Source organism: Pantherophis guttatus, chromosome 17, assembly GCF_059756535.1.
Source record: "Pantherophis guttatus breed Tessera chromosome 17, ASM5975653v1, whole genome shotgun sequence".
NCBI classification, from domain to species: Eukaryota; Metazoa; Chordata; class Lepidosauria; order Squamata; family Colubridae; genus Pantherophis; species Pantherophis guttatus.
In genome coordinates this window covers 1,563,220-1,589,869 of record NC_142079.1, presented here as the reverse complement: position 1 = coordinate 1,589,869, position 26,650 = coordinate 1,563,220, and the positions used below count along the sequence as shown (strand labels likewise).

The window sequence follows — 26,650 nt, the reverse complement described above, 5'->3', positions numbered from 1 at the left end:
AAAGCACAAATCCCGGGATCTTCTTAACGAGATTTGTTGATGGGGAAAGGAGATTTGATGGAGGTTTATCTTAATCATAATCATAAGTTAGTTTGTCAAGCATATATAAGATAACAGGTAAAAGTATAAACATAATTTGAATACATGAAGAGAGTAAGTAAAAAGGAATATTAGGATAGGGACGGTAGGCACGCTGGTGCACTTATGCACGCCCCTTACAGACCTCTTAGGAATGGGGTGAGGTCAACAGTAGACAGTTTAAGGGTAAAGTTTTAGGGGTTTGGGGAAGAAACTACAGAGTCAGGGAGTGCATTCCAGGCATTGACCACTCTGTTGCTGAAGTCGTATTTTCTGCAATCAAGTTTGGAGCAGTTTACCTTGAGTTTGTATCTATTATTTGCTCGTGTATTGTTGTGGTTGAAGCTGAAGTACTCATTGACAGGAAGGACATTGTGGCAGATAGTTTTATGTACTATGCTTAGGTCAGACTGAAGTCGGCGTAGTTCTAAGTTGTCTAAGTCCATAATTTGGAGTCTGGTGGCATAAGGTATTTTATTGCAGTTGGAGGACTCTTCTCGTGAAATATCTCTGGACTCTCTCGATTGTATTTATGTCCGATATGCAGGCCAGGGAAGGGGCTGCTGCAGTCTTGCAAATTCAGGGATCAGTCAAGGTGGCTTTGGTAGCGCAACAGGACATCTCTCTCTTTTTTTTTTTTAGTGGACAAGGAGTTTACCTGGGCAAGTTCATGTGAGGCTCTCCTTTAGGTTGAATGTCAACATCCAACAGATCAATCAATTCTAGGCTTATCAAGGCACCCCGTCTACATAGCTCCTGGAAATTAAAAATTAAATTAAATTAAGTGTCTAGGAAGAAAACCAACAAACAGCTCAGGGCCCCTCCTTTTCTGGGCTCACACCTACAGCAGGAAGAAAGGAGGTTCTAATCAAGGAGCCATCAAAAAAGAAATCAAATCCCAGCCCAGATTGTCGGAGCCAGCTCCTATCTGGCAACCACCTACAAACCCCACACAAATGATGGGATGTCGCCCGGTAGCACAACTTCTGTGGGAAGGTTGCAAGGCCAGAAAATCACCGGCAAGAAGAAGGAGAAGGAGAAGAAGAAGAAGAAGAGGAGGAGGAAAAGGAGGAGGAGGAGGAGAAGAAGAGGAGGAGAAGAAGAGGAGGAGGAGGAAGAAGGAGAAGGAGAAGAAGAAGAGGAGGAAGAGGAATAAGGAGAAGGAGAAGAGGAGGAGGAGGAAAAGGAGGAGGAGGAGAAGAAGGAGAAGGAGAAGAAGAAGAAGAAGAGGAGGAGGAGGAGGGAGAAGGAGAAGGAGAAGGAGAAGAAGAGTATTGATAGAAAATTCCTGGCCCCCTACTCTTCTCCTTTGGAGGCCAGACAGGGTTATTCTCCAAAGGAGAATGATACGATAGGTATATGATGTATTTATAGAAGAATGCTATTTACAAGCGAAGCCATCACAACTGGTTTCGAAACTGAACATAAATCAAGGCCAGGTTAATTACTACAAATATTTCTCCAGCAGGTAATTATGTCAATTCTCAGGAACTATCTTTCTCTGCCTGCTATCCAGGGACCAACCCAATAGATAGGTAGATAGGTAGAATTCTTTATTGGCCAAGTGTGATTGGACACACAAGGAATTTGTCTTTGGGGCATACGCTCTCAGCGTAATGGGGCCTTTCCCTAAGAACCTGGGCTAGAGCTACGGGCAAAATGTCTCCATTCAGAAAGGAATCTGTGATTGCTGGGAGCTGGACATTTAAGCCAACATTTGTGGCTGCACGGACAGAGGGGAGGAGGGCATGTGAAGCCCTGGACATGTGTGGCTTTCTCTGTAGTGTAAGGATGCGTGAACCAGACCTTGGAAAGAGGAAAAGGAAATAAAAAGGGTAGCAATTCTTATTTTTTTAAAAAAATAAACATTGCTGTAAATTGCCAAACTAAATGGCCAAACATAGTAGATATATGATTGATAGACAGACAATGGTAGCCAGATATAGACAGATGATAAATAGATAAAAGATGGCTAGATGACGGATGGATGGATGGGAGAGGGGGAGAGCTAGAAATATATGATAAATGATAGATAGATAGATAGATAGATAGATAGATAGATAGATAGATAGATAGATATGGATGGACAGATGGGAGAGGGGGAACGCTAGAAATATATGATAGATAAATGATAGATATATAGATATAGACAGACCGGAGAGGTGGATAGCTAGAGATATAAGATAGATATAGATAGATAGATAGATAGATAGATAGATAGATAGATAGATAGATGGATGGATGGATGGATGGACGGACGGACAGATGGGAGAGGTGGATAGTTAGAGATATAAAATATAGATAGATAGATAGATAGATAGATAGATAGATAGATAGATAGATAGGATGGAAGGACAGATGGGAGAGGTGGATAGTTAGAGATATAAAATAGAGATAGATAGATAGATAAATAGATAGATAGATAGATAGATAGATAGATAGATAGATAGATAGATAGGATGGAAGGACAGATGGGAGAGGTGGATAGTTAGAGATATAAAATAGAGATAGATAGATAGATAGATAGATAGATAGATAGATAGATAGATAGATAGGATGGAAGGACAGATGGGAGAGGTGGATAGCTAGAGATATAAAATAGAGATAGATAGATAGATAGATAGATAGATAGATAGATAGATAGGATGGAAGGACAGATGGGAGAGGTGGATAGCTAGAGATATAAAATAGAGATAGATAGATAGATAGATAGATAGATAGATAGATAGATAGATAGGATGGAAGGACAGATGGGAGAGGTGGATAGCTAGAGATATAAAATAGAGATAGATAGATAGATAGATAGATAGATAGATAGATAGATAGGATGGAAGGACAGATGGGAGAGGTGGATAGTTAGAGATATAAAATAGAGATAGATAGATAGATAGATAGATAGATAGATAGATAGATAGAGAGATAGAGAGATAGATAGATAGATAGATAGATAGATAGATAGATAGGATGGAAGGACAGATGGGAGAGGTGGATAGTTAGAGATATAAAATAGAGATAGATAGATAGATAGATAGATAGATAGATAGATAGGATGGAAGGACAGATGGGAGAGGTGGATAGTTAGAGATATAAAATAGAGATAGATAGATAGATAGATAGATAGATAGATAGATAGATAGATAGGATGGAAGGACAGATGGGAGAGGTGGATAGTTAGAGATATAAAATAGAGATAGATAGATAGATAGATAGATAGATAGATAGATAGGATGGAAGGACAGATGGGAGAGGTGGATAGCTAGAGATATAAAATAGAGATAGATAGATAGATAGATAGGATGGAAGGACAGATGGGAGAGGTGGATAGTTAGAGATATAAAATAGAGATAGATAGATAGATAGATAGATAGATAGATAGATAGATAGATAGATAGATAGATAGGATGGAAGGACAGATGGGAGAGGTGGATAGCTAGAGATATAAAATAGAGATAGATAGATAGATAGATAGATAGATAGATAGATAGATAGATAGATAGATAGATAGATAGATAGATAGATAGGATGGAAGGACAGATGGGAGAGGTGGATAGTTAGAGATATAAAATAGAGATAGATAGATAGATAGATAGATAGATAGATAGATAGATAGGATGGAAGGACAGATGGGAGAGGTGGATAGCTAGAGATATAAAATAGAGATAGATAGATAGATAGATAGATAGATAGATAGATAGATAGATAGATAGATAGATAGGATGGAAGGACAGATGGGAGAGGTGGATAGCTAGAGATATAAAATAGAGATAGATAGATAGATAGATAGATAGATAGATAGATAGATAGATAGATAGATAGATAGATAGATAGATAGATAGATAGGATGGAAGGACAGATGGGAGAGGTGGATAGCTAGAGATATGATTGATAATAGATAGATAATTTGGCGACAGAATAAATAAATAAAACAATCAATAAAAATGTCCCTGCCCCAGACACCACCTTATTTACTACGCATTTCCTTGCCTCAAAATTATACCAGCTGCATTTTTATTTTATGAACCTTTATTTTTATTTAGGGAAGGGGAAAAAAAAAACAAGCCATTCCCACGTGCAAAGGCGCCTCCGCTCCCTTTAAACGAAAGAATCCCTCCAGAGGGGGCGGGGCGGGGTCAGCCAGCCACGCCCCCTCGCCTCCCACTGGCCCGGCCCCCCCCTCCTCGTTACGTACAGGGAACCGGACTTTGCAATCCGCGCTCTTTGGCCTCCCGCCGCGACCCGTAGTTTTTGCAACTGGCTTCGCAGGTTGGAGCGTTTGCTGTTTTTTTCGCTGGGAAAATGTCTTTGCAGGAGCCGCCGGTGACGGTCAGCGACGTGCAGGAGCTGCTGAAGAAGAAGGACGAAATTGAGGCCCAGATCAAGGCCTATTATGAAGTCCTGCAGGATGTGAGTGGCAGGACAGAGGCTGGGGGCTGGTCTGGGGGGCGGGGGGGAAACCCATCTGGAGATCTAAAGGACTACAGGTCCCCTCATCCACGGGGAAAGCTTTTGCAGGAAGGGCCTTTCCAGCCTAGGGGGGCGGGCTGGGGGGTAGTAGTGGCTGCAAATACAGAGGTTTGCATTGCATTAAATGCGTTGCATTGCATTGCATTGCATTGCAAGCTCCTTGGCTTGCAAGCAAGTGCCTAAAAAGTAAACCAGGGTAGGCTTCAAGTCCCAGAATTCCCCTCCAGTGGAAGCAGGAAACTTGGAATTCTGGGAGTTGGAAAGTCCACTTATCTTCAAGGTTGAGAAAAAGTGGCCTAAAGATTGCAGGTGGACGAAAGAGGGAAGGATCCTGGAATTAAAAGGGTTGGAGCTGAATTCTCAGCTTCTGCACCAGAAGCAAAAAATGGGTGGGGGGGGACGATACCCACATAAGAGGAGGGGTCCTCTGGATTAGGGGTCTCCAACCTTGGCCACTTTAAGCCTGGAGGACTTTAACTCTCAGAATTCTGGGAATTGAAGTCCTCTAGGCTTAAAATTGCCAAGGTTGGAGACGCCTAAACTGGCTGGGGAATTCTGGGAGTTGAAGTCCGCCAGGCTTAAAGTTGCCAAGGTTGGAGACCCCCCACTCTGGATGAGAAAAACCAAAACATTTTGCTAAGAGAAACACAGGAAGTGCATGGGACTCCTTTCCAGAGCTGAGTCATTGCAAAAACCTTTTTAATTTTTAATTTTTTATTTTTTTTGTGAAGCTGCTCCCTCCAGCCTTCAGTGATTTCAAATGTTGGCGGGAGCTTTGGAAAGAAGTTTCCATATCCAATTTTCGTACATTTCGTACCTTGAAGTGAACTTTCAAGCTGTAACCCCAACTTAGCCCGTTATGGCTAAATTGATCTCTCGAGCCCAAAATAAACAGTGGTTTGTCGCTGCTTGTTGAAGATACGGCTTGAAGCTGCCCAGGTTGGTTTGTCAACCGTGGTTTGCAGTGTGGCGTCTTCTTCCATTCCAGCCAAGTTTGGTTTGTTTGGGTAACCGGCGTGAAACAGAAGAGGGCTTCCCCCAAGGCGTGTAATTTGTGCAGAAAGCAAAACCTGAAAAGGGGCACTTTGGATTTTGTTCATCTGCAGCAAAAGGGAGTTGGGATGAACGAGCCGCTTGTGGACGGTGATGGTTACCCTCGGGCAGATGTGGACATTTACCAAGTCCGGACTGCGAGACACAACATCATATGTAAGCAGCCAGTTCTTCATTTAACGGCAGATTTAAAGCCCTGTCTCCTGTTTTTTCAAACACTTATTTATTTATTTTATTTTATTTTATTAAATTTCTATACCGCCCTTCTCCCGAAGGACTCAGGGCGGTGAACAGCCACAAGATAAAACACATAAATACAAAAATTTAAAATAAAATAAAAACGAATTAAATAATTTGGCTGAACAAATTTAAAATACCCCATAATTTAAAAACAAATTAAAATTTATATTTCAAAAGGGGAGAAGATTTAGGCCAGGCCAGCTTGATGAAATAAAAAAGTCTTAAGCGCGCGACGGAAGGTGCGCAGATCCGGGATCCTCCGTATCTCCGGGGGGAGCTCGTTCCAGATCGTAGGTGCCCCCACAGAGAAGGCTCTCCCCCTAGGGAGATGGAATTTAATTCATTCCATCTACATCCATTATCCTAATTTGAGGGCAGGTAGCCCTCGACTTACAAATATTTGTTTAGCCACCTTTCAAAGTCACAACAGCACTTTAAAAAAAAAAAAACCGCTGGTCCTCATACTTACAACTGCTGCGGCTTCACCACAATCACATGATTGAAATTTGGATGTTTGAGAACCAGCGAGGATTGACAAGGATTGTAGAACCCCAGGGTCATGGGATCGCCATTTGCAGCCTTCTCAACCGGCTATTTTTGGGCACCCTTTTTTTTTTTTTTTTTTGGTACTATTACCATCTGGCAGACGGTACAGGATAATAAAACCAAGGACAAATACGCTGAAAGATAGCTTCTATCCCAGAGTAGTAACTATATTGAATTCTACTATTGTTCTATTGTATAGTGCAATATTAATGCAATATCAGGGGTTTTCAGTTCAATTGTATAGAATGCGAAGGAGGTGTTTGTGTTTTATTTTTATAGTTATAATGTACACTGAAGATGGCATTTAATTTCATTGTACGGGGTGCAGACAATAAAGCAAACTAAAGTAAACTAAACTTCCAACAAACAACAGCAAGAAGGGAAGCCAGTTTTGCTTAACAACTATGGCGAAAAAAGTTCATAAAATCTTGCGCAACTCACTTAACCCCCTTGATTAGAGGTGGAAATATTAATTCCAATTGTGGTCGTAAGTTGAGGACTACCCGTTATGGGGAAGGAGTGGCCTGAAAGTGGGATCCAGGGACACCAGGTGATTTCCAACAAGTTAGATTTTTAGACCCTGGTCTTGTCTGACGCAAATGACTGTGGCTTATCCGGAAATCTCTCTTGGTAGCTGCCAGCGACCCACTTTTGCTCTTGTTTTAGGCGGTGGATGATTTTGGCTTCTGCTTTCAGGTCTGCAGAACGATCACAAAGCCCTGATGCAACAGGTGGAACAGGGTCTGCATCAGCTGCACGCCCGGGAGAAAGAGAAGCGTGACCGGGACGAAGCCGAGGCCCGTGCCGAAGCCCAAAGCCAGGCCTTGCCTCAGCCCTTCGCCCGAGTGAACACCGTCAGCCCTGGATCCCCGGCCAGCTTCTCGGCAAGTACCGGCTCTCTTGCTCTGGAGTGCCCTGGATGGGAGCTTCCGACATTTCTTTATTCTTAATTATTACAACCTGTCTTTTGCTAAGGACCCTTTTTTAGATTATTTTTTAAAGATACATTTTTATTGTTTACATAGGAATATGTTGGAATACAGTGTAATTGTCCTGGCATTCCACTTACCATAAAGCAAAAGTAAAAAACAGAATAACATATATGCCATTTTAAACAGTCCTAGTGTTTGTTGTACAATAGTTTCTGACCATCATATTCTAGTATGTCATCTATCATTCTAATACTTACCTTCCTATATCAATATTAAAAATAATATCTCTTTCCATGTCCACCTAACCTGATTCTTTCGCATTCCAACTTCTACCTCGTGTTTGTAACCATTGATAGAATCTGTTCCATGTTGAATAGTATTCTGTATCTCCTTTATCTTTTATTTTTAGCCTTAGTCTGTCCATTTCCGCACAGTCTAGTACCGTGATGGCAAACCTATGACATGTGTGCCACAGGTGGCACACGGAGCCATATCAGTGGGCACGCGAGCTCAGCTCCATTTTCGGGCCTTCTGGGCTCACCGGAAGTAGGGAAACAGGCTGTTTCTGGCCTCCGGAGGGCCTGTGGGGAGGAAGGCCTGTTTCATTCTCCCCAGGCTCCTAGACAGGCTCTGGAGCCTGGGGAGAGTGAAAAACGGGCCTTCCGGTCCCACTGGAAGTCAGCAAACGGGCCGTTTCCGGACTCCAGAGGGCCTCCGGGGGTGGGGGTGGGGAAGGCCTTTTTCACCCTCCCCAGGCTCCTAGAAAGGCTCTGGAGCCTGGGGAGGGCTAAAAACGGGCCTACCAGGCCCACTGTGCCATCGTGTGCCAAAAGCGGGGGGGCGGGGCGCATAGAATTATGGGTGTGGGCACACGCGCGTGCTCCTCCCCCGCACTCCCCCTGCTTTTGGCACATGATGGCAAAAAGGTTAGCCGTCACTGGTGTAGTATCTTCCTTATCGTCTCATCATCTGAAGGGGTTTTTTTGGTTCTTCCACTGCTGCGCATGTACAATTCTTGCTGCGGTCAAGAATATTAGATATATTGTCCCTTTGTCGTAGCTACCTGATAGACTCTTCTGTGCCTCCTCTTTTTATCAGAGTAACAAAAGGCTTACAAGGAGGGCTGGTATCAAAAGAATAATCTCTTCGAGACCCGGGCGCTCTTTGGGATCTCAAAACTGCTCTCCTGGGAAGAGACAACAGGATCTTTTTGGCTTCTTTCCACAGGGTTTGCAAGCGGGCGACGAGATTGCCGAGTTTGGCTCGGTGAACAGCCAGAATTTCCAGTCGTTGCAGAACATTGCCACTGTGGTGCAGCACAGCGAGGATGTGAGTGGCTTGTTTTCTTTGGGGGTCTGGAAAGAGGCTGGAAGGGTCTCCTTTGGACCCCTAACATTGTAGCTCTTCTCACCCCCACCATTAGCCACATAAACCAGACTGAACGGGTGAAATATTTTGATTTATTTTTGTTTGTTTCTCTTTGCAGAAACCCTTACGCGTGACTGTGATCCGAAGAGGGGAAAAAGTCCATCTGGGGCTCACCCCGAAGCGCTGGAGTGGGAAAGGACTTTTGGGGTAAGTATCCTCAAACTTTAACCTGGCCCCCGACTCTTTCCTCCTTTCCAATCAGTTCTGGAAAAGATGCTTCAGTGACCGAAATTCCGCAGAGCCGAGAATTAAAAAGCTCAGAGAAAGAGTGGCCAGCCTCTGGTTATCCTTAGTTCTCTTCAGTCCCCAAGATTAATAATCCCGGAAAAAGAAACTGTGATGGTGAGACAGGGTTTTGTGGAACTAGAAGAGAAATCCAAAGATTTCCATCCTGATCTCATTAAAGTTCTTTTTCTATGTAGATTTTTATTCAAAGTTTTACCAAGAGAGAATAAAATGAACAGAACAGAATAACAAGTAAACTTTTCCACTCTGGAACATATTTGATCTATTTGAATATTTGAAAAACAGCCCTAGAATTGTGCCTCCCTCTGTGTAAATTATGTGTAACGAAAGTCAGGGTGTTTGTACTATCTGATGTTTAAAGGTAAAGGTAAAGGTTCCCCTCGCACATCTGTGCTAGTTGTTCCCGACTCTAGGGGACGATGCTCATCTCTGTTTCAAAGCCGAAGAGCCAGCGCTGTCTGAAGACGTCTCCGTGGTCATGTGGCTGGCATGACTCAACACCAAAGGCGCACGGAACGCTGTTGCCTTCCCACCAAAGGTGGTCCCTATTTTTCTACTCGCATTTTTTACTTGCTTTCGAACTGCTAGGTTGGCAGAAGCTGGGACAAGTCACGGGAGCTCACCCTGTCACGCGGCACTAGGGATTCAAACCGCAGAACTGCCGACCTTTCGATCGACAAGCTCAGCGTCTTAGCCATTGAGCCACCGCATCCCTTAACCTTCCCTTAACCTTAACGCTTAATCTGATGCTTACTGAAGGTTTAATTTGCCTTTTCTCTTTTTCCTCCCGACCCCCAGTTGCAATATTGTCCCTTTGCAAAGATGACTTCTGGTGACGATTCAACTCCTGATTGTATGTTTGGTGACGTGTCATTTTGACGTTAGCATCTTCCCGAACAAGCTGAAATGGCGAAAATGAATTTGGAATTAGGGGGTTTTCCTGTGTTTTCCTGAAGATGCCGTTTGACTTTTTTTTTTTTCCCCTGATTCCCAAAGGGTATTTAGTACGTTTTAACTTGGGCGTAAGGACAAAAGAGAGTTTTTTGGCTTCATTGCAGGATTGAGCAATTTACAGTAGTTTTGTGGCCTACCTTTGGATTCTTCCTTGTTTGGTTCGAGAATTAGACAATAAAAGATTTGTACCATTCCTCCTGGTGTTAATTCTTTTGTTTTGTTTTGTTTTTTTCGTCCTTGATCGTTTCTGTGAAGTGTGGTAAAATTTTACCTGACGCATTTTGTATTGTCACTTACAATAAAAGTCATCCTGAGTCTTTTTTTTAAAAAGGCAATCAGTGCAGTGATTAGCAATACAAGCCCTGACAATAAATAGTACAAAATTGAAAATCTGCAGCAAAGTTTTCTGGATTTGCAGCCTGATTTTTTTTTCTTCCCAAATCTTGTTACAAGGTAGGTGTTTCAGATGCTTTTCTTTGTTATTCAAATACGTCTACAGAACATCAAAAGGAAAAAGCGCTGGTGAGGGAAGAGGAAAAACAGTAGCGCACTTCCGATTTTTTTTCCTCTGGCCTGCGAAGAAACCAGCTTGATTTTTCTCCAGCTGAGATCCTCATTTGTGAGGTCAGCCTATAATTGATCTCTAGGACGTGGGATCAAAATCGGGAAGGAGGAGAGAACGTTGTACATTGCTGCTGCTTTTCTGAACCACGGATTATAAAATCAGCCTTATCAACTGGATCCTTTCCTCGTTTTTTAAAAAAACTTTTTGAAGTGCTGGAGGCCCAGCAGAAATGTTGAACCCCAGAGCCAAGCTGGGAATTTTTGGAATCAGAAGATATTTTTTCCCCCGTTCATCTAACTTCTTTTATATAAAACTACATTTCAGAAAAGCATAACAAAAAAATTAAAAAGGAAAAGAAAGGGGTAAGGAAAAAGTCAAACAGCCTGGAATAAATCTAATAGATTAAAAAATCAACCCTGCGTCTGGTTTAAAAGGTTTTTTTGGGGTGTGTGAAGAGGCGTCTGGTTAGACAAGAAAGGAAATCTCGCTAGACTGCCTCATCCGGCTTTGAATCTGGAAATTTGGGGAAAGCAAAGCTTTGCATCACTTGCCAAGCATGAAAACTCAGACCGGGAGTTGTTTGCAGGCGGCTGGCGGTTGCTATGGCAACCAGAACTGGGATGCAAACAGTCGCTGCTGGAGTTGGAGCCTGCAGGTGAGTTGAGAAGGCGGGCAGGTGAGGACAGGTTTTTTTGAGAAAGGGAGAAAATCAGCAAGGCTTGAAGATTGAAATGATGGTTTGTGGGATCGTCTAAGCCACAAAAAGAAGGAAAAGGGGAAACCATTGTTGGTTTCTCCCGTGTGTGTGTGTGGAAATGAAACAACGATTGGGGTGGAACTTCTGGGTTAGGATTTCTGCAAAGTCTTTTTGGGGGGCTTCTGTGGGTTGTGTTGTTTTGTCAGTTGTGATTTATTTTGACGGAGTGAAAGTAGACTTTGGCTTGCTTAACTCCCAGCTAAGGGAGACCAGAGCTGGTCAAACCTGGGAAAGGAGGCCACTGGGAGATGATGGGGTGTAAGTGGGAATGGAAATCTGAACAAAATCCTGGAGGAAGGCCAAGGTGACCCACTTCTGAATTGTGGTTGAAGGAACTTGTTCTTTTTTTAAAATAATATATGTATTTTTCCTTAACTTATATAATTTTATGACCCAGCATATTGTCTTAAATCAATTTGCTTACATAATAGTATATAATATAGTAATATATTGAACATAAGACACACACAATGCCCTGTTTCCCCCAAAATAAGGCATCCCCTGATAATAAGCCCAATTGGACTTTTTGAGTGCATGGCAGTAAGGCCAAGTACTTATTTCAGGGTTCAAAAAAATATAAGACAGGAATTTTCGGGAAAACACGGTAGCATTTTTCCAATTTCTAATTTCTACTTCTGTTGTCCAGCCATTGATAAAACAAGTCCCATGTTTGAAAATATTCTGTATCTTCTTTATCTTTAATCTCAACCTTTCTGCTTGAGGAAGCCAAGATCGGAGGTTGCCAGCTGGTGAGGAAAATCTGATTTGGGAAATTACGGCTTCTCTGGCAACTCCTTGAGGTTGAAGAAGCTGGGTAGGGCCATGGGGCAAAGCTTCCTAGAATGCCTGGAAACTGGCATGGACTCAAAGAAGAAGCTGGCAACTCTGCCAAACTTAAAGATGAAACCCAGAGGTCTTTTATGGGAATTCTGGACACGTTTCTCAGCCCAAACGTGGCTATTTTCCCTCAATTTGGAATGAACCCCAACTTTTGGGGAAGGGAACCGTCTGCCACGGTTCCGACGGATGCCCTAATTAAATCATGAGCCTCGAGCCAAGCTTCAAAAGAAATCCAGTTATTTATTAGGAGCTTCGTGTCCGCAAGTTCCCAAGCGAAGCCAACTCTGACCCCACGTAATTTATGCCCCAATCATGACCCTGTTTCCCCCCTCCCCCCAGGGTGTGTCATCAATCACATTCACCAATGGAGCAGTTTCGTGGGTTGTAGAGATCACTCCCCTCCAGCAGCTGTGGGTAACCCTGTGAGATGGCCTTGAGAAAGATAAGGCTGGAATGTGCTTCTGTTTTTTGGCTGCCATGCTGCGTTGTCGGTTTCCTATCCCTCTTGCCAATGGCAACTTGAGAGCAGGCCAGGGATGCTTTGTGAGTTGACACCGTCATTTTCCAACTAATGCCATTCCAACTTTCTCTCAACCCTACAAATATTTGCAGGAGACAATGGAGGACGATGAGAAGAGTAGCCTCTCATGGAATTATTCAGAGAAGTCCTCAAAGGAACGCCTGGAAGTTCCAGAAACTCCTGAGGAGACCGATCCCTTCAGCCAAGAGGACCAAGAAGCTGGCTTCCTAAGGGTGGAAAATAGTATTTCTTTGCCGAAAATCGGTCCTCTGATTGTGGTACCCTCAAGTGTAAGTAGGAAGCCAAGTCAGGAAGCTGGGAATTCTGGGAGCTGAAGTCCACCCATCTTCAAGTGGCTTAAGGTTGAGAAATACTGATTTCAGGAGTTCCAGCAACTGTGGTCCATGGCAAGAGATGCTGGAAGTGGACAACTGTTGACCTACTATTGACCATATCATCAACACAACATCTCTTGCCATTGACTGTTATTTGCTGGATCTCCTTAAAACCATGTTTCTCCATCTTGGCCACTTGATGGGTGGACTTCAACTCATATTGTTGATTTAATTATTTCAAGACTTAATTCTTATGAATGAAAATAACTTTAGTAAATAATATTTGTAATAATTTGTGCTGGAGGCAGTTGGCTCATCCTGTTGCATAGAAAGGCTGGGGATGTCCCAGTCATCCCAAAAGAGCCTCTGAATTGTATATTTGGAAGCACAGAATGGAATAATCCAGGTAAAGATTGAAAATCAGGCAAATTAGGAGAAAGCAGGGAAGCAACTTCCAGGTTCGGCTACAAATTCTATTTTGCTGTTCAGGGACAAGAAATCAGGACCCCGACGCCTGAAGATGAGGCCAAAGAGCAGATGCAGTCAAAAGTAACATCCCCATCTTCAAAGGTTCCTGTAGAAAACAATCTCTTTGAAGCTGGCGGAGAGGATGACAGGAGTCCTGGCACCAGGGATAATGAAAGAGGCCCAGTTAGCACTGAAAAACTCCCAGAGGCCAGAACAGAAGAAGGTAGTCCTGTGGAACAAGAATCAGCTAAAAGCGTCTCCCCAGAACCAGTGTCCTCAAAAAGTAGGAGGTCCACCAGCAGGGCAGGTTCAACAACAACTGCCTTGGAGAGTGAGAAGTCCAAGATGTCCGTCAGAAGCCAAGAACCACCAAGCGATAGTGAAATGACCAGTCTAGAGACAGGCATGGGGACTTCCCAAAAAGAGAGTGAGACGTCCAGGACCCAAACCACTGCCAGCAGTGCAACTATGTTCCAGGAGGAAGATTCGATTGTCTTATCCGCCTTCCCAGGGATGCTGTTTGAAGAGAAGACTCAACCGCTCTCCAATCACCCTCTTGTGAGTCTGGGTGAAGGACAGTGAAGAGATGGCAGTTAATGCTTTCCAACATCTGGATTCCCATACAACCCCTCTTATGATTTTTAGTTGGGTGCCTTCTAATTGGGCTAGTCTGGATGGTCCTTTGGAATGTCTTGGGACAATAATTTGAGTTTGACATTTCTTCCAGAGCTTGACTTGGGTCTTTGGCTACAACAGCCACCTGCCTGTTTTCAACCTTCTGGATGAAGATCAACGGGTGCTGTTGTACGTCTCTGCTCACACCGCCGTGATCCATGACATCTTGAAGAATAAACAGTACCTCCTGCAGGTAAGACCAAGTTCTCCAGGTGATGCTACAGCCCCCACATCTTCTGAGCCTTAGGTATCATGAGAAGGAGCAGATGGGCAAAATCACCTCAACCACAAGGGCGTCTATTTCTTCTGAGACCTCCCGTGTTTTTTAGGGACATTCCAGCTGCATCTCTTGCATCTGTGTCAGCGATGACCGGCGCTGGATTGCCACAGCTGACCGAGGTCCTGACAGCATGGTGATCCTCTGGGACAGCTACTCTGCGTAAGGTTCTGGCGGCTGCAGGATGAGCTTCTCCTGTTCTTGATAGCAGGCTATGGTACCTCTTGATCTTCTGAGTTGAGTTGTCTCCTTGGAGCACCCAACAAAACGTTGGCCAAATGCAGTGACCATTAGAGCAGGAATTCAGAAAAACTTCTTTTGAACTGAAAAGGAAATCTTATTTCTTGCTGTACAACAGGGGTCTCCAAACTTGGCAAATTTTAAGACTTGTGGTCTTCAGCTCCCAGAATTCCTCAGCCACCACGAGGAATTCTGGGAGTTGAAATCCACAAATCTTAAAGTTGCTAGGTTTGGAGACCCCCCTTACTGTAGAACCAGCAAGATCTACCTCAGTTTATCTTGTTAAAAGTGAATGAAATAATAGGCTTCACCTTCAAAGACATTTCTGGTTGAAAGCTGCCCAGTTGAATTAATTATTCCAACAGAAGATAATATTTGTAGCTCAGGATTATACTGTAGAGTTCCTGGTGCTCTTTGAGCTTGGTTGTTTTCTTGTAGATGTCTCATTATCCAACTAGGTAATATCATCAGTGGTAGAAGGGAGAGGAGTTTGAGGACTGAAGGAAGGAGGAGGGAAGGGGAGGAGGAGGAGGAAGAAGAAGAAGAAGAAGAGGTGGAAGAGGAGGAGAACTGTTGGGTCCTTGATGCTCTCTGATCTTGGTGGTTGGCTTGTAGACCTTTCATGATCCAACTAGGTTACATCCTCAGTTATTCAACTAATTATGTTCAGGTATGTAAGGACTATGCAGATATCTGGAGATCTCCAGACCTCGTCCGATAGCTCTACTGAGTTCTCCTCCCAGTTCAGATGCTTAAGTTGGCCCCCACAAAATGGAGTCTCTTCCACTCAGCCACAACTGCAGACATCTTGTTCTTCAGGATACCTGTCCACACCATCTTTGACAGTCACCCCGGAGGAGGAGTCAGCGCTATCACCCTTTCCCACGACTCCAAGTTCCTGGCTACCGTTGGAGCCGAAGAAGTGCAGGTAAAGGAAGCCTTTTGTAGAGTTTCTTAAGTGTTTTGGAGGGAAAGCAGTTGTGAGGCAAGGCCGGTTCGTAACTTGTGGATAGGAACACCAACTATCTTGTCGTTTAGAAACACACTGTTAGGAAATGACTATTACCTAACTTGTTGGGTTGGCAATATATAAACCATCAGTGTAGCTTTAAGACTGCTGTATTGCAACATACTGTGTCCTGATTGGTTAGCTCTGTAGCCAATCTCCTTAAGAGGGAGCTAGAAACATGGTTTGTTCTCTTTGCTGTTCTTGCTCTCTGATATCTCTGTATGCTACTGTTTGCAAATCCAGAAGAACTGTTTATTGTAAATGACTACGACAACTGGTAAGAAGACTTTGTTATTGGATTATTCTTGGACTGTCATTTTGGCTATCTCCTGCTTCATATGTGTATGACCTGGACTGTTTATTGGACCGTGCCTTACTATTTCCTGAAAGTAAACACAACTCAGTGTATCTGTGTGTTTATTTGTAACTACTCTCAATCGCTTTCATGAGCACACCCCTGCTACTCAAGGGTTATTCTGCAAATTCCTTAACATGCACTCTGTCCTCCTGCCCACCCACCCGTCCACCATCCATGGTGTTTTTCTCCTTATCTCAGAAAGTTTCAATTTGGAAGTGGACGACGCTGGACAACAAGCCGTTCTGCAGTGTGGAGATCCCACCTCAATTTGGATTCCAGGTGAGAGATCTCTGATTGCGGGCATGCAAGAGAGCCGCAGCAATTATGATGGATACTTTTTTTTCCCTGTGCAAAACTTGGCAAAATTTCCTGCAGGGCATAAATACGAATTTGTGGGGCAGAGGAAGGTGGATAAACTATTTATTAATAGCCGGAGTTTTTGTTCGAAAACATTCTTTTACCAAATTAGCATTTGCTTCATTCTAGGTTTTTGTTTTTTTCCGCTCCTGAAATTCCAAGGGCAGCAAACTTAACCAACGTTTCAACGCAGCTGCTGTTTTCACTTCCCAAATATTCAGGGATACATCCCATAAGCTGCACCCCCGATGGCAAAATGCTCCATTTATGGATCTGACTCAGTGCATCTTCTAGCTGACCCGCGAAATATCGACAGGGGAGAAAAACGCCCCACCAGCTCTCTGTCCTCCTCCTAAGCTTTTTCCAGCATTATTTTGGCAGGAATGGAAAAAAAATCAAAATAAGAATAACTGTTCGTCACGGCAAGGAAGAGCTTAAAAGCCATTGTCTGCCCAGCTGGGTGAAGCCACAGTTTGGTGCCACCAAAGTTTTTACCTTCAGACAGAATTGCTAAAGACTCGGGAAGCGAAACTGGGTTGTGTGGTGTGTTCAGGTACGAAATGCAGTTTTGATGGGGACGCTCAAAATTTCGTCTTTCTTTCAGAATTACATTGAATTCAGTCTCCAAACTGCGAAGGAGCTGGTGAGCAACAGCAAAAGCCAAGTCGTCTTCTACTTGTGGGTAAGTAAAAGTGAGTGAGTAAGTGAGGCACCCCCCAACCCTGCTCTCTTTGGGTATCATACTCAAAAAAAACCTACCTTCTTAAACCTGCATCCTCCAGGGAGGATGGGAGGGGCGACCTTCCTAAAATTCCCAGTGAGCAAGGTCGACAATTAGAAGTTCTCGATGGTCTAGTTCAGGCTTTGAAGGAGGAGATCTTGGAAGGATGTCCTTGTGTCTTCCATACCTTGGAGAGCAACTGGAGATGGCTTCTAAGGTGTTGATTAAAACATTTAGAGCTGGGGTTCACAACCTTAAGACTTGTGGACTTCAACTCCCAGAATACCCCTGCAGAATTCTGGGAGTTGAAGTCCACAAGTCTTAAGGTTGGAGAGTTTTGATTGAGAGACTTCTCCCTCTCTTCTTTCTATGTCTCCCTAGGAGGATAACACTCTGCTCTACCACGCTCCTCTCTTGACAGACAAAGTAAGTCCATGTCCCCCAAAAACTACTGGAGACTTTGAAATGCTTGGGATGGGGCGTGTTCTTTGCAGGATCTCATTGGAGGGGTAGCAAATGTATAAAAGGGGTTTAAAGACCCCTGGAAGCCAAGACCACCACCTCCTTCCTCTTCCTTCCTCCTCCTCCTCTTCCTCCTCTTTCTCTTCTCCTCTTCCTCCTTCCTCTTCTTCTTCCTCTTCTACTTCCTCCTACTTCCTCCACCTCCTCTTCCCCCTTCCTCTTCCTCCCTCCTCCTTCTTCCTCTTCCTCCTTCCTCTTCTTCTTCCTTTTCTACTTCCTCCTCCCCCTCCTTCATCCTTTCTCCTTCCTCTCCTCCTCTTCTTCCTCTTCTCCTCCTTCTCTTTCCTCTTCTTCTTCTTCATTTTTCACACTTTTGCAGTATCCCCAAGGCGACGCCAAAATTCAGGCGCTTGACAACTGGTTCATATTTATGACGGTTGCAATGTCCTGGGGTCATACGATCCTCTTTTTGCAACCTTTTGATGAGCAGAGCCAATGAGGAAGCCAGATTCACTTAACAACTGTATTACTAATTTAATAACTGAAGTGATTGACTTAACAACTGAGGCAAGACAGGTTGTAAAAGGGGGTGAACTCCCTTAGCAACCGCCTTGCTTAGCAACAGAAATGTTGGGCTCGATTGTGGCTGTAAACTGAGGTCCGCCTGTGTATATACCTGATAGAAGTTGCAGACCCAGATTTTTGGCGTAGATGTTTTAGAGCCTCATTCCTGGAACGGTGATCCCTCTGCAGACTTTCAACAAGGCGGTGGGATTATTCAGCCAATCCCGTTTCCATTTCCGCACTTCCCAAGCGTTGACTGCCACCTCCGAAGGGAAACTGGTAATCTGGGACACAGTTTGCACGCCGTTGCAAACTTTGTGCGACCGACTGTACAACATGAAATCCATCAAGCTGGTGCATCTACAGAAAGATGCCATCACCATCTTGGTCATCATGGACGAGTAAGCGGGTCACGACTTGCTGAATAAGGGTCGTAAGTGGAGGACATACCCCGAACTCAGGGGAAAATGGTCATAGGGTTAAAACCCTATTTTCCTCTTTTGGCCAGTAGAGGGTGCTGCAGCTAAGCTCAACATCCCACTTTGCACCTGTTCACCGTTGGGAGAGCAGGTGACCCAGTAACGCAATTCACAAAACTGAATTTTTAAATTTTTCAAACTCCAGCCCCCAAACAGGCACTTCTCAAAGGCAGGCCCATCTCGAGAACCTGGTGGCTGGAAACGAGAGAAAAAAAAACCTGACTTCTATATCCTTTGATCTTCTTCCCAGGTTGTTTGTAACCTGCGACATCAGAGGCCACATTAAATTCTACGACGGGGACCTGCAGCTGACGCACTGGTACAGCCAGTTTAAACTGGGATCCATCCGGTCTTTCTCCTTCTCCAAGAAGCCTGCCACTCCTGAAGACATCACCAAGTACCCTGAATCGTGCACCTTGTCTGGTAACCCCTTCATTATTAGGTGAGCAGATCTCGGTGCTCTGCAGAGATTTTTTTTAAAAAATTCTGTTGGCCACGATGGGGGTTGAATGAAGGGAATGCCCCCCCCCCCCGGAGGCTGGGGAAAAGAACGCAAATTTCTTTTGGGTTGGGGGTCCAAAATTTGCAACCTTTTGCCCCCCGAGGCAGGAATTTCATCGTGGCGACCTCGGATGCCGTGGTAATTCACGTCAAGACGGAGGGAACTCAAGTCACCAAGTGCCTGGAGGAACCCAAGGACGCTGTTCACACCGTCGCCTGCCACCCTTGCAAACCTCTGCTGGCCAAGGGCAGCTACTGTGGCCTTCTGAAAGTCTGGAGCTACCTCCTGAACAAATACCTCGTCAGCCGAATCTTTAAGGGCGAAAGCATCAGCTGCCTCTCTTACAATCATGACGGTAATCATCTGTCCTTCCTTCTCCTATTTTTGTCTGGTTGGAAGTCACTCCTCTCCCTGGGCTCAATTTCTGCCTGAGGAAGAGAATCCTAAACAATTACAATTCTTGTCTAAAGAATTATTTGCTTATTGCAATATAGGACAGGTGGGCACAGGTTGCTACTACTGATTCACCCAAACCGGTTCAAACCGGCTGAATCCCATTTCTGGTGGTGTCTAGAGAGTCCATGCAGTGACTAGAGTGTCCCTGCATGGTGGACACTCATAATTAAAGTTGTTAGGAGTCCTTTTGGAGAAACATCATGGAAGGATTTTGTTTATGACAGGGGTGTCAAACTCGATTTCATTGAAGGTCACATCAGGGTTGTGTTTGACCTTGGGGGCCCAGGGTGGGCATGGCCAGTTCAACGTCACTCATGTCGGGAGTGCCTGTGGTGGCTTCCGAGCTCCGTTTTCACTGGCAGAGGCACCACAGGTCGGTCCTTTGATATTTCCAGGGCCAGATGTAAGCACCAGATCCGGCCCCCAGGTTTTATGTTTAACAACCCTGGTTTATGAGGACAGTCATGACTTATGAACAAACAGTGTCTCAATGATCTCCAGAATTTTACCGGATTTTGGACCAACTGGATTTTTTTTTTGATGTGCATCTTAGGTTCTTTGTTAGCTGCTGGATTTCTGAATGGAGGTCTTTATATCCTTGATTCCATATCGTTGGTAAATGACCATCCAGATCCTTTCCACTACTCAAAAGGACCCATCACTATCATGAGCTTCTCCCAAAATTCTGAATATCTTGCCACAGCCGTGAGTAGTGAACGTCTTTCTCCATGACCTCGTCCCACTTCTGTTTCCTATGGGCCACCCCTTGTTCTGGGTATTACTCAGGGGTGAAATGCTACCGGTTCACACCAGTTCGGGAGAACCAGTAGTAGAAAAAAGCTACCGGTTCATCTGAACAGGTGTTTCCAACGATCAGCTGTGTCACGTGGTTTATATTTGCTAGAAAGCAAGGAATCTTGCTTTCTAGCGAATCTAAATCGCGCGGCACAGCTGTTCTCCCCCTCGCTGTTCTACTTACCTTGTCAAACCTCCTTTTTCCATGCACAGCGTGCGTTTGGCACAGTGAACCAGTGGCAAACTGCAGAGGATTTCACCACTGGTATTACCTCATTGTTCCTTCTAACTCTCCACGAAAGAGGGTTTTCTCAAAACTGGCAACTTGAAAACGTGTCAACTGCAACGTCTAGAATACTGGTTTTTCCTTCCTAGTTGATTTTTCTCGTCTTTTAGGATGAAAGACTGTCGTTGAACCTTTATAAAAAAGTTGTCGTGGAGGAAAAGAAAGTCTGGGACCGCCTGGCTGCCCTCCACTCCCACTACAAGCCGATTCGCACCCTTCTTTTTGGGGTACACCTAGATAGTAGTGAGCCACGGCTCTTAAGTCTTGGAGAAGACCGGCTCTTGGTAAGTCCAGTGGTTGGGCATACCTGGTAAAAATAGACCACCCAACTGGAGTCTCCGCCTGGAAAAGTTCCAGGACCAACAAACCTCGGCAGTTGTTCATTCAGAACAACGCAGGTTGGCCTGGAGTCAAAGGAGGAAGGTGAGTTCCAGAAGACAAGATGGGAATCTGGAGGATTCTGGATCTGTAGTGAGATATGGCCACCAAGTCCCAAGCTAAACAGGAAGACTCGGTTGCCTTTTGAGTTGAAAGGTACAAGTGGCCAACATCTGGGTCAACATGTGGACCAACTCAGTTGGATCAGTGGTGGTCCATTTGCCAAACCAACTCAGTTAGACCTAATGATGCCACTCTGAAACGTCTCCCTGCAGAGCAACCAAGCAAAGACTTGTCGGTGCGATTGTTGGATCTGCATTGCTTGGTTTTTCAGGTGGAATACGACTTGGCGAAAACCGTCAAAGACGAGCTGGTGGTAATCCGAAGAGACCGGATTGAGCAGAGCGCTGTCCCCACATATATCGCTTGGTATCCCCCAATCACAACCGAGTACTTTTTCCTCACCGCCAATGATCACTACAAAATGAAGCTTTATAATGTGACCACCAAGTTGTGCAGGTAGTTGACTGGGGAAAATCCTTGTGTGGGTGGATGTCCGCAAAGGGTCAGGCTCTGGCCTGTAAGGAGGTGGGGTTGGACTAGGAGTGGGAGACGACCTCAGTCACAGACACATAGTGAGTAACTTTGGGCTGGCATCCCCTCCAGGCAATAGATCTCATTGGGTTGTCGTTGTGATTTGGGGAAGAAAGAGAGCTGGTACTTGCGTTTCTGAAGCAATGGTGAAATATAATTGTGTTGGGTAGTTAGGTTAGATTAGATTGGTTGGTTGGTTGGTTGGATGGATGGATGGATGGATAGAGAGAGAGAGAGAGAGAGAGAGAGATGATAAGTGTTTTTCAACTTTGTCAACTTTAAGATGGGTGGACTTCAACCCAACCAACTAAGCTACACTGGCTGGGAAATTCTGGGAGTTGAAGTCCACCGATCTTAAAGTTGACAAGGTTGGAAAACATTGAGATAGATAGAAGTTGATAGATTGATTAGATAGATGGATAGATCTGTGATGGCCTTCCAAGCAACAGAATCCAATATCTTATTTGCACTGTGTCCTGATTTGGTTCCCACAAACACTAAGATGTAATTTCGTTAAATTGCCTTTAGCCACGTCACTTCTCTAGGCCCAAATATTATGGTTTTCTAGGGCGATTTTCAGCTTAGACTGTGAGCCAGCTCAGACTGTCCTGCCTTATCAAATCCAAGCCTACCAACCATGACCCAAGGGAAGAACCAGGCAAGGTTCCTCCCTGGGGTGGTAAGGCAACAGAGCTAACGGGAGAAGGACCTGTGTTTGGTATGAGCTGGTTGGGGCTGCCAAGCTTTTTCATGACGTGCTTCTTTTAGGAAGACTGCTTTGGGACCCACCTATGGTTCTCCTCTTGAGAAGTTTGCCATCCTTCCCTTGGGTGAGGACCAGGATCCTCAGAAGCGCTACCTGGCCTACATCACAAAAGACAAGGTACTGGGAGGTGACATGAAGGTACTTTCCCTTTGGGTCTTCAAATTCCTCCAGGCAGGTTCTTCTCTCCCATCTTCTTCTCTAGGTTGGCCTGCAGATCTTGCCCATCGATGGGAACCCTCACAAGTCCTCGGCTTTCATTTGCCACCCTGCAGGGGTGGCCGATCTCACCTGTTCCTACACCGGACGCTATCTCTTCACGGCGGGGGGCAGCGACTCAACGGTGATGAAGTGGGACGTGAATCTTGAGTGAGTGTTGGTTCGTTTGTAGGGCTGGGAGGTAAGCCCCGACTGGCTGGGGAATTCTGGGAGTTGAAGTCCACCCATCTTCAGGTTGCCAGAAACACAGAGCTGGAGGTTAGGTTGCTCAGTTCCTCCAAGGTGGGGAACTTTGATTTCTTTCTGGCAGCCAGGAGGCAGGTGAGGAACCAAGAGCCTCCCTGCAGGGTCTTCTAACCAGGGACCCCCTTCCCTGCCTCCTCCTCCAGCGCTCTGGATGCCGCTGTTTTCCTGGGTGGCAAAGACCTGATCCCATTTTACAACCTGTTGGAAGGAGGCCGAGATGGTGCGTTTTTCAAGGTAAATCTGCTTGGTTTGGTGTTTAGGTAACACCAGGGTTGAAATGCACTTACCTTCGCTACTGGTTCAGAAATGTGAGCGCTCGCAAACGCCTTTTCTGCGCATGCTCAGAGGATCAAAAACGGGACGTAATGACGTCCTGGTGGGTGGGCGGAACCTCCTGCTGGTTCGTGCGAACTGGATAGATCTGGCTGGATTTCACTGCTGGGTAACACCCCAAAACACACCCCAACACAACAGTGGCTGTCAAAATAGAGGGATTCAGAAAATAAAAGCCTTTCACAGAGACACTAAAGCAGTGTTTCTCAACCTTGGTAGCTTGAAGATGGGTGGACTTCAACTCCCAGAATCCCCCAGCCAGCGCTGCTAGCTGGGGGATTCTGGGAATTGAAGTCCACCCATCTTCAAGCTACCAAGGTTGAGAAACATTGCACTAAAGGCTGATTGAGACAGACACCAGGCCAAATGTCGTATTACAGGTAATCCTTGACATTAATTTTAGTGACCGTTTTGAATTTACCCCGGCACTGAAAAGAGTAACTTACGACCGCTTTTCACACTTATGACCGTGGCAGCATCCCCCAAGGGTCACGTGATCACAAATTCAGACGCTTGGCAACTGACTCACATTTATGATGGTTGCAGTGTCCCAGGATCCTCATGGAATCCCATTTTGTGTCCTCCTGAGTTAGTGGGGAGGCTGGATTCACTGAACATCTGTGTTACTAATTTAAGGGATGCACTTAGCAACTATGGCAAGGAAGGTCGTAAAACAGGGAAATGACTCCCTTTTAAGAACTGTCTCACTTAGCAATGGAAAGTTTTGGGCTCAATTGTGGTTGTACGTCGTGGACTCCCTCTGTTGCACGCTATTGTTGCACGCTCAAGATCCTTTGTTACATGTTCAGGAACTGGAAGACTATTTTTACTACGCCCAGCTGGTCCATCAAGGCATCGACACCATGGAACCTAGGAAGGTGTCTACTCACATTCCCTTGGACCAGGTCCCCTTCGTGATCCGTGCGATGGGGTTTTACCCCTCCGAGGATCAGGTCAGTGGGTTTTCAGGGGCAGGGAATGGGTGGGAAGGATCCAGGGGTGAAATCCAGCAGGTTCTGATAGGTTCTGGAGAACCGGTAGCGGAAATTTTGAGTAGTTCGGAGAACCGGCAAATACCACCTCTGGCTGGTCCCAGAGTGGGGCAGGAATGAGGATTTTGCAGTATCCTTCCCCCAGGAGTGGAGAGGGAATGGGGATTTTGCAATATCCTTCCCCCAGGAAGCTGCTGGTGGACCACAACTTCCTACAAGGCCAGGTTTTGAAAGATTTCTCAGAATCTGATGGCACCTCGTTCCTCCTTTTAGATTGAAGACATGCTGAACGAAGTCAAATTCAGTGAGTTTCTGGATACCGGGAAGCAAGTCACCCATATTAATTTAGGGGACTTCATCAAACTCTATGTGAACCATCGGCCTGCCTTTGGGCTGGCCTCGAAGGAAATTCAGCAAGCCTTCGAAATGTTGGGTTACAAGAATGAGGACCATGAAGCTACCATCAACCGAGATGACCTGCTGTTGTTGCTGCAACACAAAGGTATGTGTGTGGGCGTGTGTGCGTTGAGCATGCAAAACAATGGTGGGTTGCTACCGGTTCTCCCCGGTTCTTGCGAACTGGTAGTTGACATTTTGAGTAGTTCGGAGAACTGGTAAATACCACCTCTGCCTGGCCCTGCCCCCAATCTATTCTCTGCCTCCCGAGTTCCAGCTGATCGGCTAGAAGGAAAAAATCAGGGGCCAGAAGACGGGGAAAAAAAACAAGACACCGTTGCTTTAAATTGACAAGCCAAAAAGCCTCCCAACTGATCTGCTAGAACCGATCTGCTCCTTGTAAACTGCTCGGTGGTGGTAGATTGGCAATTGAGGCCAACCTGCCTGAAAGCAGCTTCCAATGCTCTCGGTGGTGGCAGAGCAGCAAAAAACTTTAAACTCTTGCCACGGCGCTTCAAAGGGCTGCCCTACAGCTAATCAACGGTAAAAGGCAGTGTGGTGGTAGACCAGTGCGCTCCAAAAACAAATGGTTAGACTGGTACGGCTCTGCAAGCAGTTAAAAGCCTGGTAGATCAGTACCTCTGCTAAATCCTAAATAATTTGTTTGTCACATGATCATCAAACCATGCCTACAAAATAAGCCATGCCCACAGAACTGGTAGTAAAAACATTTAGAACCCACCCCTGATGCAAAACCTTGGGAAACCTTGGTGGTTCTGCTTGGGTTAGGTGACTGAGTGATTTCTCGTTTTTCTCGAGCAGGAGAGCATTTCACCGAAGAAGAGTTGGCCGAGTATCTCACCACACTTCTGGGCTTCAACCCCGAGGGCGGCCGCGTGGAGTGCGGCAGCTATGATCCCACAGGTGCTGAACTGCAAACCCCTCTTGCAGAAAGGGATCCTTTGCGCTTTGTGGGTGCCCGATCTGATTCCACACCTCTGCAGGACAATCCTGGATTTAACAGCCATAATGGAGCCTGCCCCATTAGGGTCGTCAATTACCCACATGGCCGACCTGATTTTATGACCTTTATTCATGATGGTCATTAATCCGAGAGCTATCTGTATTAGGGTAATTCAGTTCCCGCCAGTCTTGGGGTTTTAAACACATTTAGGGTCAAACTAGGGAGAACAAATCAAATTGAAGGGAAATCCAAGCAGTCGAATCTAAATTACTGTCAAAAGCCAGAAAAACAGACTATAGTTTTCGCTTGCAGAGATAAAACCAGTGTAAAAAGCAGTACTTGTCCACTGTTAAAAATAAAGTTGGACTCAGTTTTTTGAGGAAAGTAATCTCATTTTCTTGGCAGTGTTATGGTAATGGCTTGCTACTACTTCCTTTGGGATTCTTTGCCTAATTTTCAAGTTCATCTTAAAGCCCTGGGATCGCTTAATGGTCTCCCATCCCAGTACTGAGGGGAAAGGGGGGGGGAGAGCAAAAATATATCCCAATTGAGATCCTTTCCCCCCACTTCTTCACAGGAATGTAAGAATAGCTGCATTGCAATTAAAGGGCAAAATAATAATAATAATAATCAATTCAGTGTAGCTTGTGGATAGAGCGATCTTGTAGATTCCTTGCATGGTTTTCAGGTGGCACCAAATCCTAGCATCTCTTCTCTTTTGCAGGCTCAGAGGATATAATTCAGGAAGAAATCCCTGAGGAGGTGACAGCAGCTTACTTCACCAAGGAAATCCTGGCCTTACCATTGCCAGAACCGACGGATGTGGTGACAGAGACGCAAACCTCCGATGAGGCCACGAATGGCAGTTTATTGTCGCTGAAGACTCCGTGATTGACATTCTCAGCCTTTTTCGCCTTGGATTGTCTTCTGTCCTCAGATTTACGACTTATTATTTTTTTGAAAAACAAACGTTTCGTTTCAATGGGATGGAAAATAAAGTTGTTGGTTTTTTGTTTTTTGTAGAAAAAAAAAACAGTTGTTGCAGACTTTGTTATTTATAAAGCTTGGGAAATTCTTGTCACTCATCCAAAGTGAGAAGTGCCGAAGCAGGTTTCCCAGATCTTTTGACATGTAGTCCTCGACTTACAACCATTCATT

General features: G+C 45.0%; 2 protein-coding genes across 2 annotated transcripts; both read left to right on the top strand.

Annotated features, from left to right (window-relative positions):
- The first annotated feature begins 4,210 nt into the window (after positions 1-4,210).
- PSMD9 (proteasome 26S subunit, non-ATPase 9) lies at positions 4,211-10,134 on the top strand. The gene is made up of 6 exons (XM_034428779.3): positions 4,211-4,482; positions 5,649-5,751; positions 7,078-7,265; positions 8,541-8,642; positions 8,800-8,888; positions 9,786-10,134. The coding sequence occupies exons 1-6, from the start codon at positions 4,375-4,377 to the stop codon at positions 9,811-9,813; spliced, it is 618 nt and encodes a 205-aa protein (XP_034284670.1). The 5' UTR covers positions 4,211-4,374; the 3' UTR covers positions 9,814-10,134.
- Positions 10,135-10,981: 847 nt separating this feature from the next.
- CFAP251 (cilia and flagella associated protein 251) lies at positions 10,982-26,527 on the top strand. Its single transcript, XM_034428778.3, has 22 exons — positions 10,982-11,161; positions 12,716-12,913; positions 13,448-13,984; positions 14,154-14,294; positions 14,431-14,540; positions 15,438-15,546; positions 16,184-16,264; positions 16,947-17,024; positions 17,445-17,489; positions 18,279-18,490; positions 18,819-19,010; positions 19,178-19,425; positions 20,080-20,231; positions 20,718-20,891; positions 21,320-21,504; positions 22,348-22,462; positions 22,548-22,711; positions 22,951-23,041; positions 23,950-24,093; positions 24,406-24,634; positions 25,351-25,452; positions 26,217-26,527. Exons 1-22 carry the CDS (start codon positions 11,063-11,065, stop codon positions 26,381-26,383), a joined length of 3,573 nt encoding a protein of 1,190 aa, XP_034284669.2. The 5' UTR covers positions 10,982-11,062; the 3' UTR covers positions 26,384-26,527.
- The last annotated feature ends 123 nt before the right edge of the window (positions 26,528-26,650 follow it).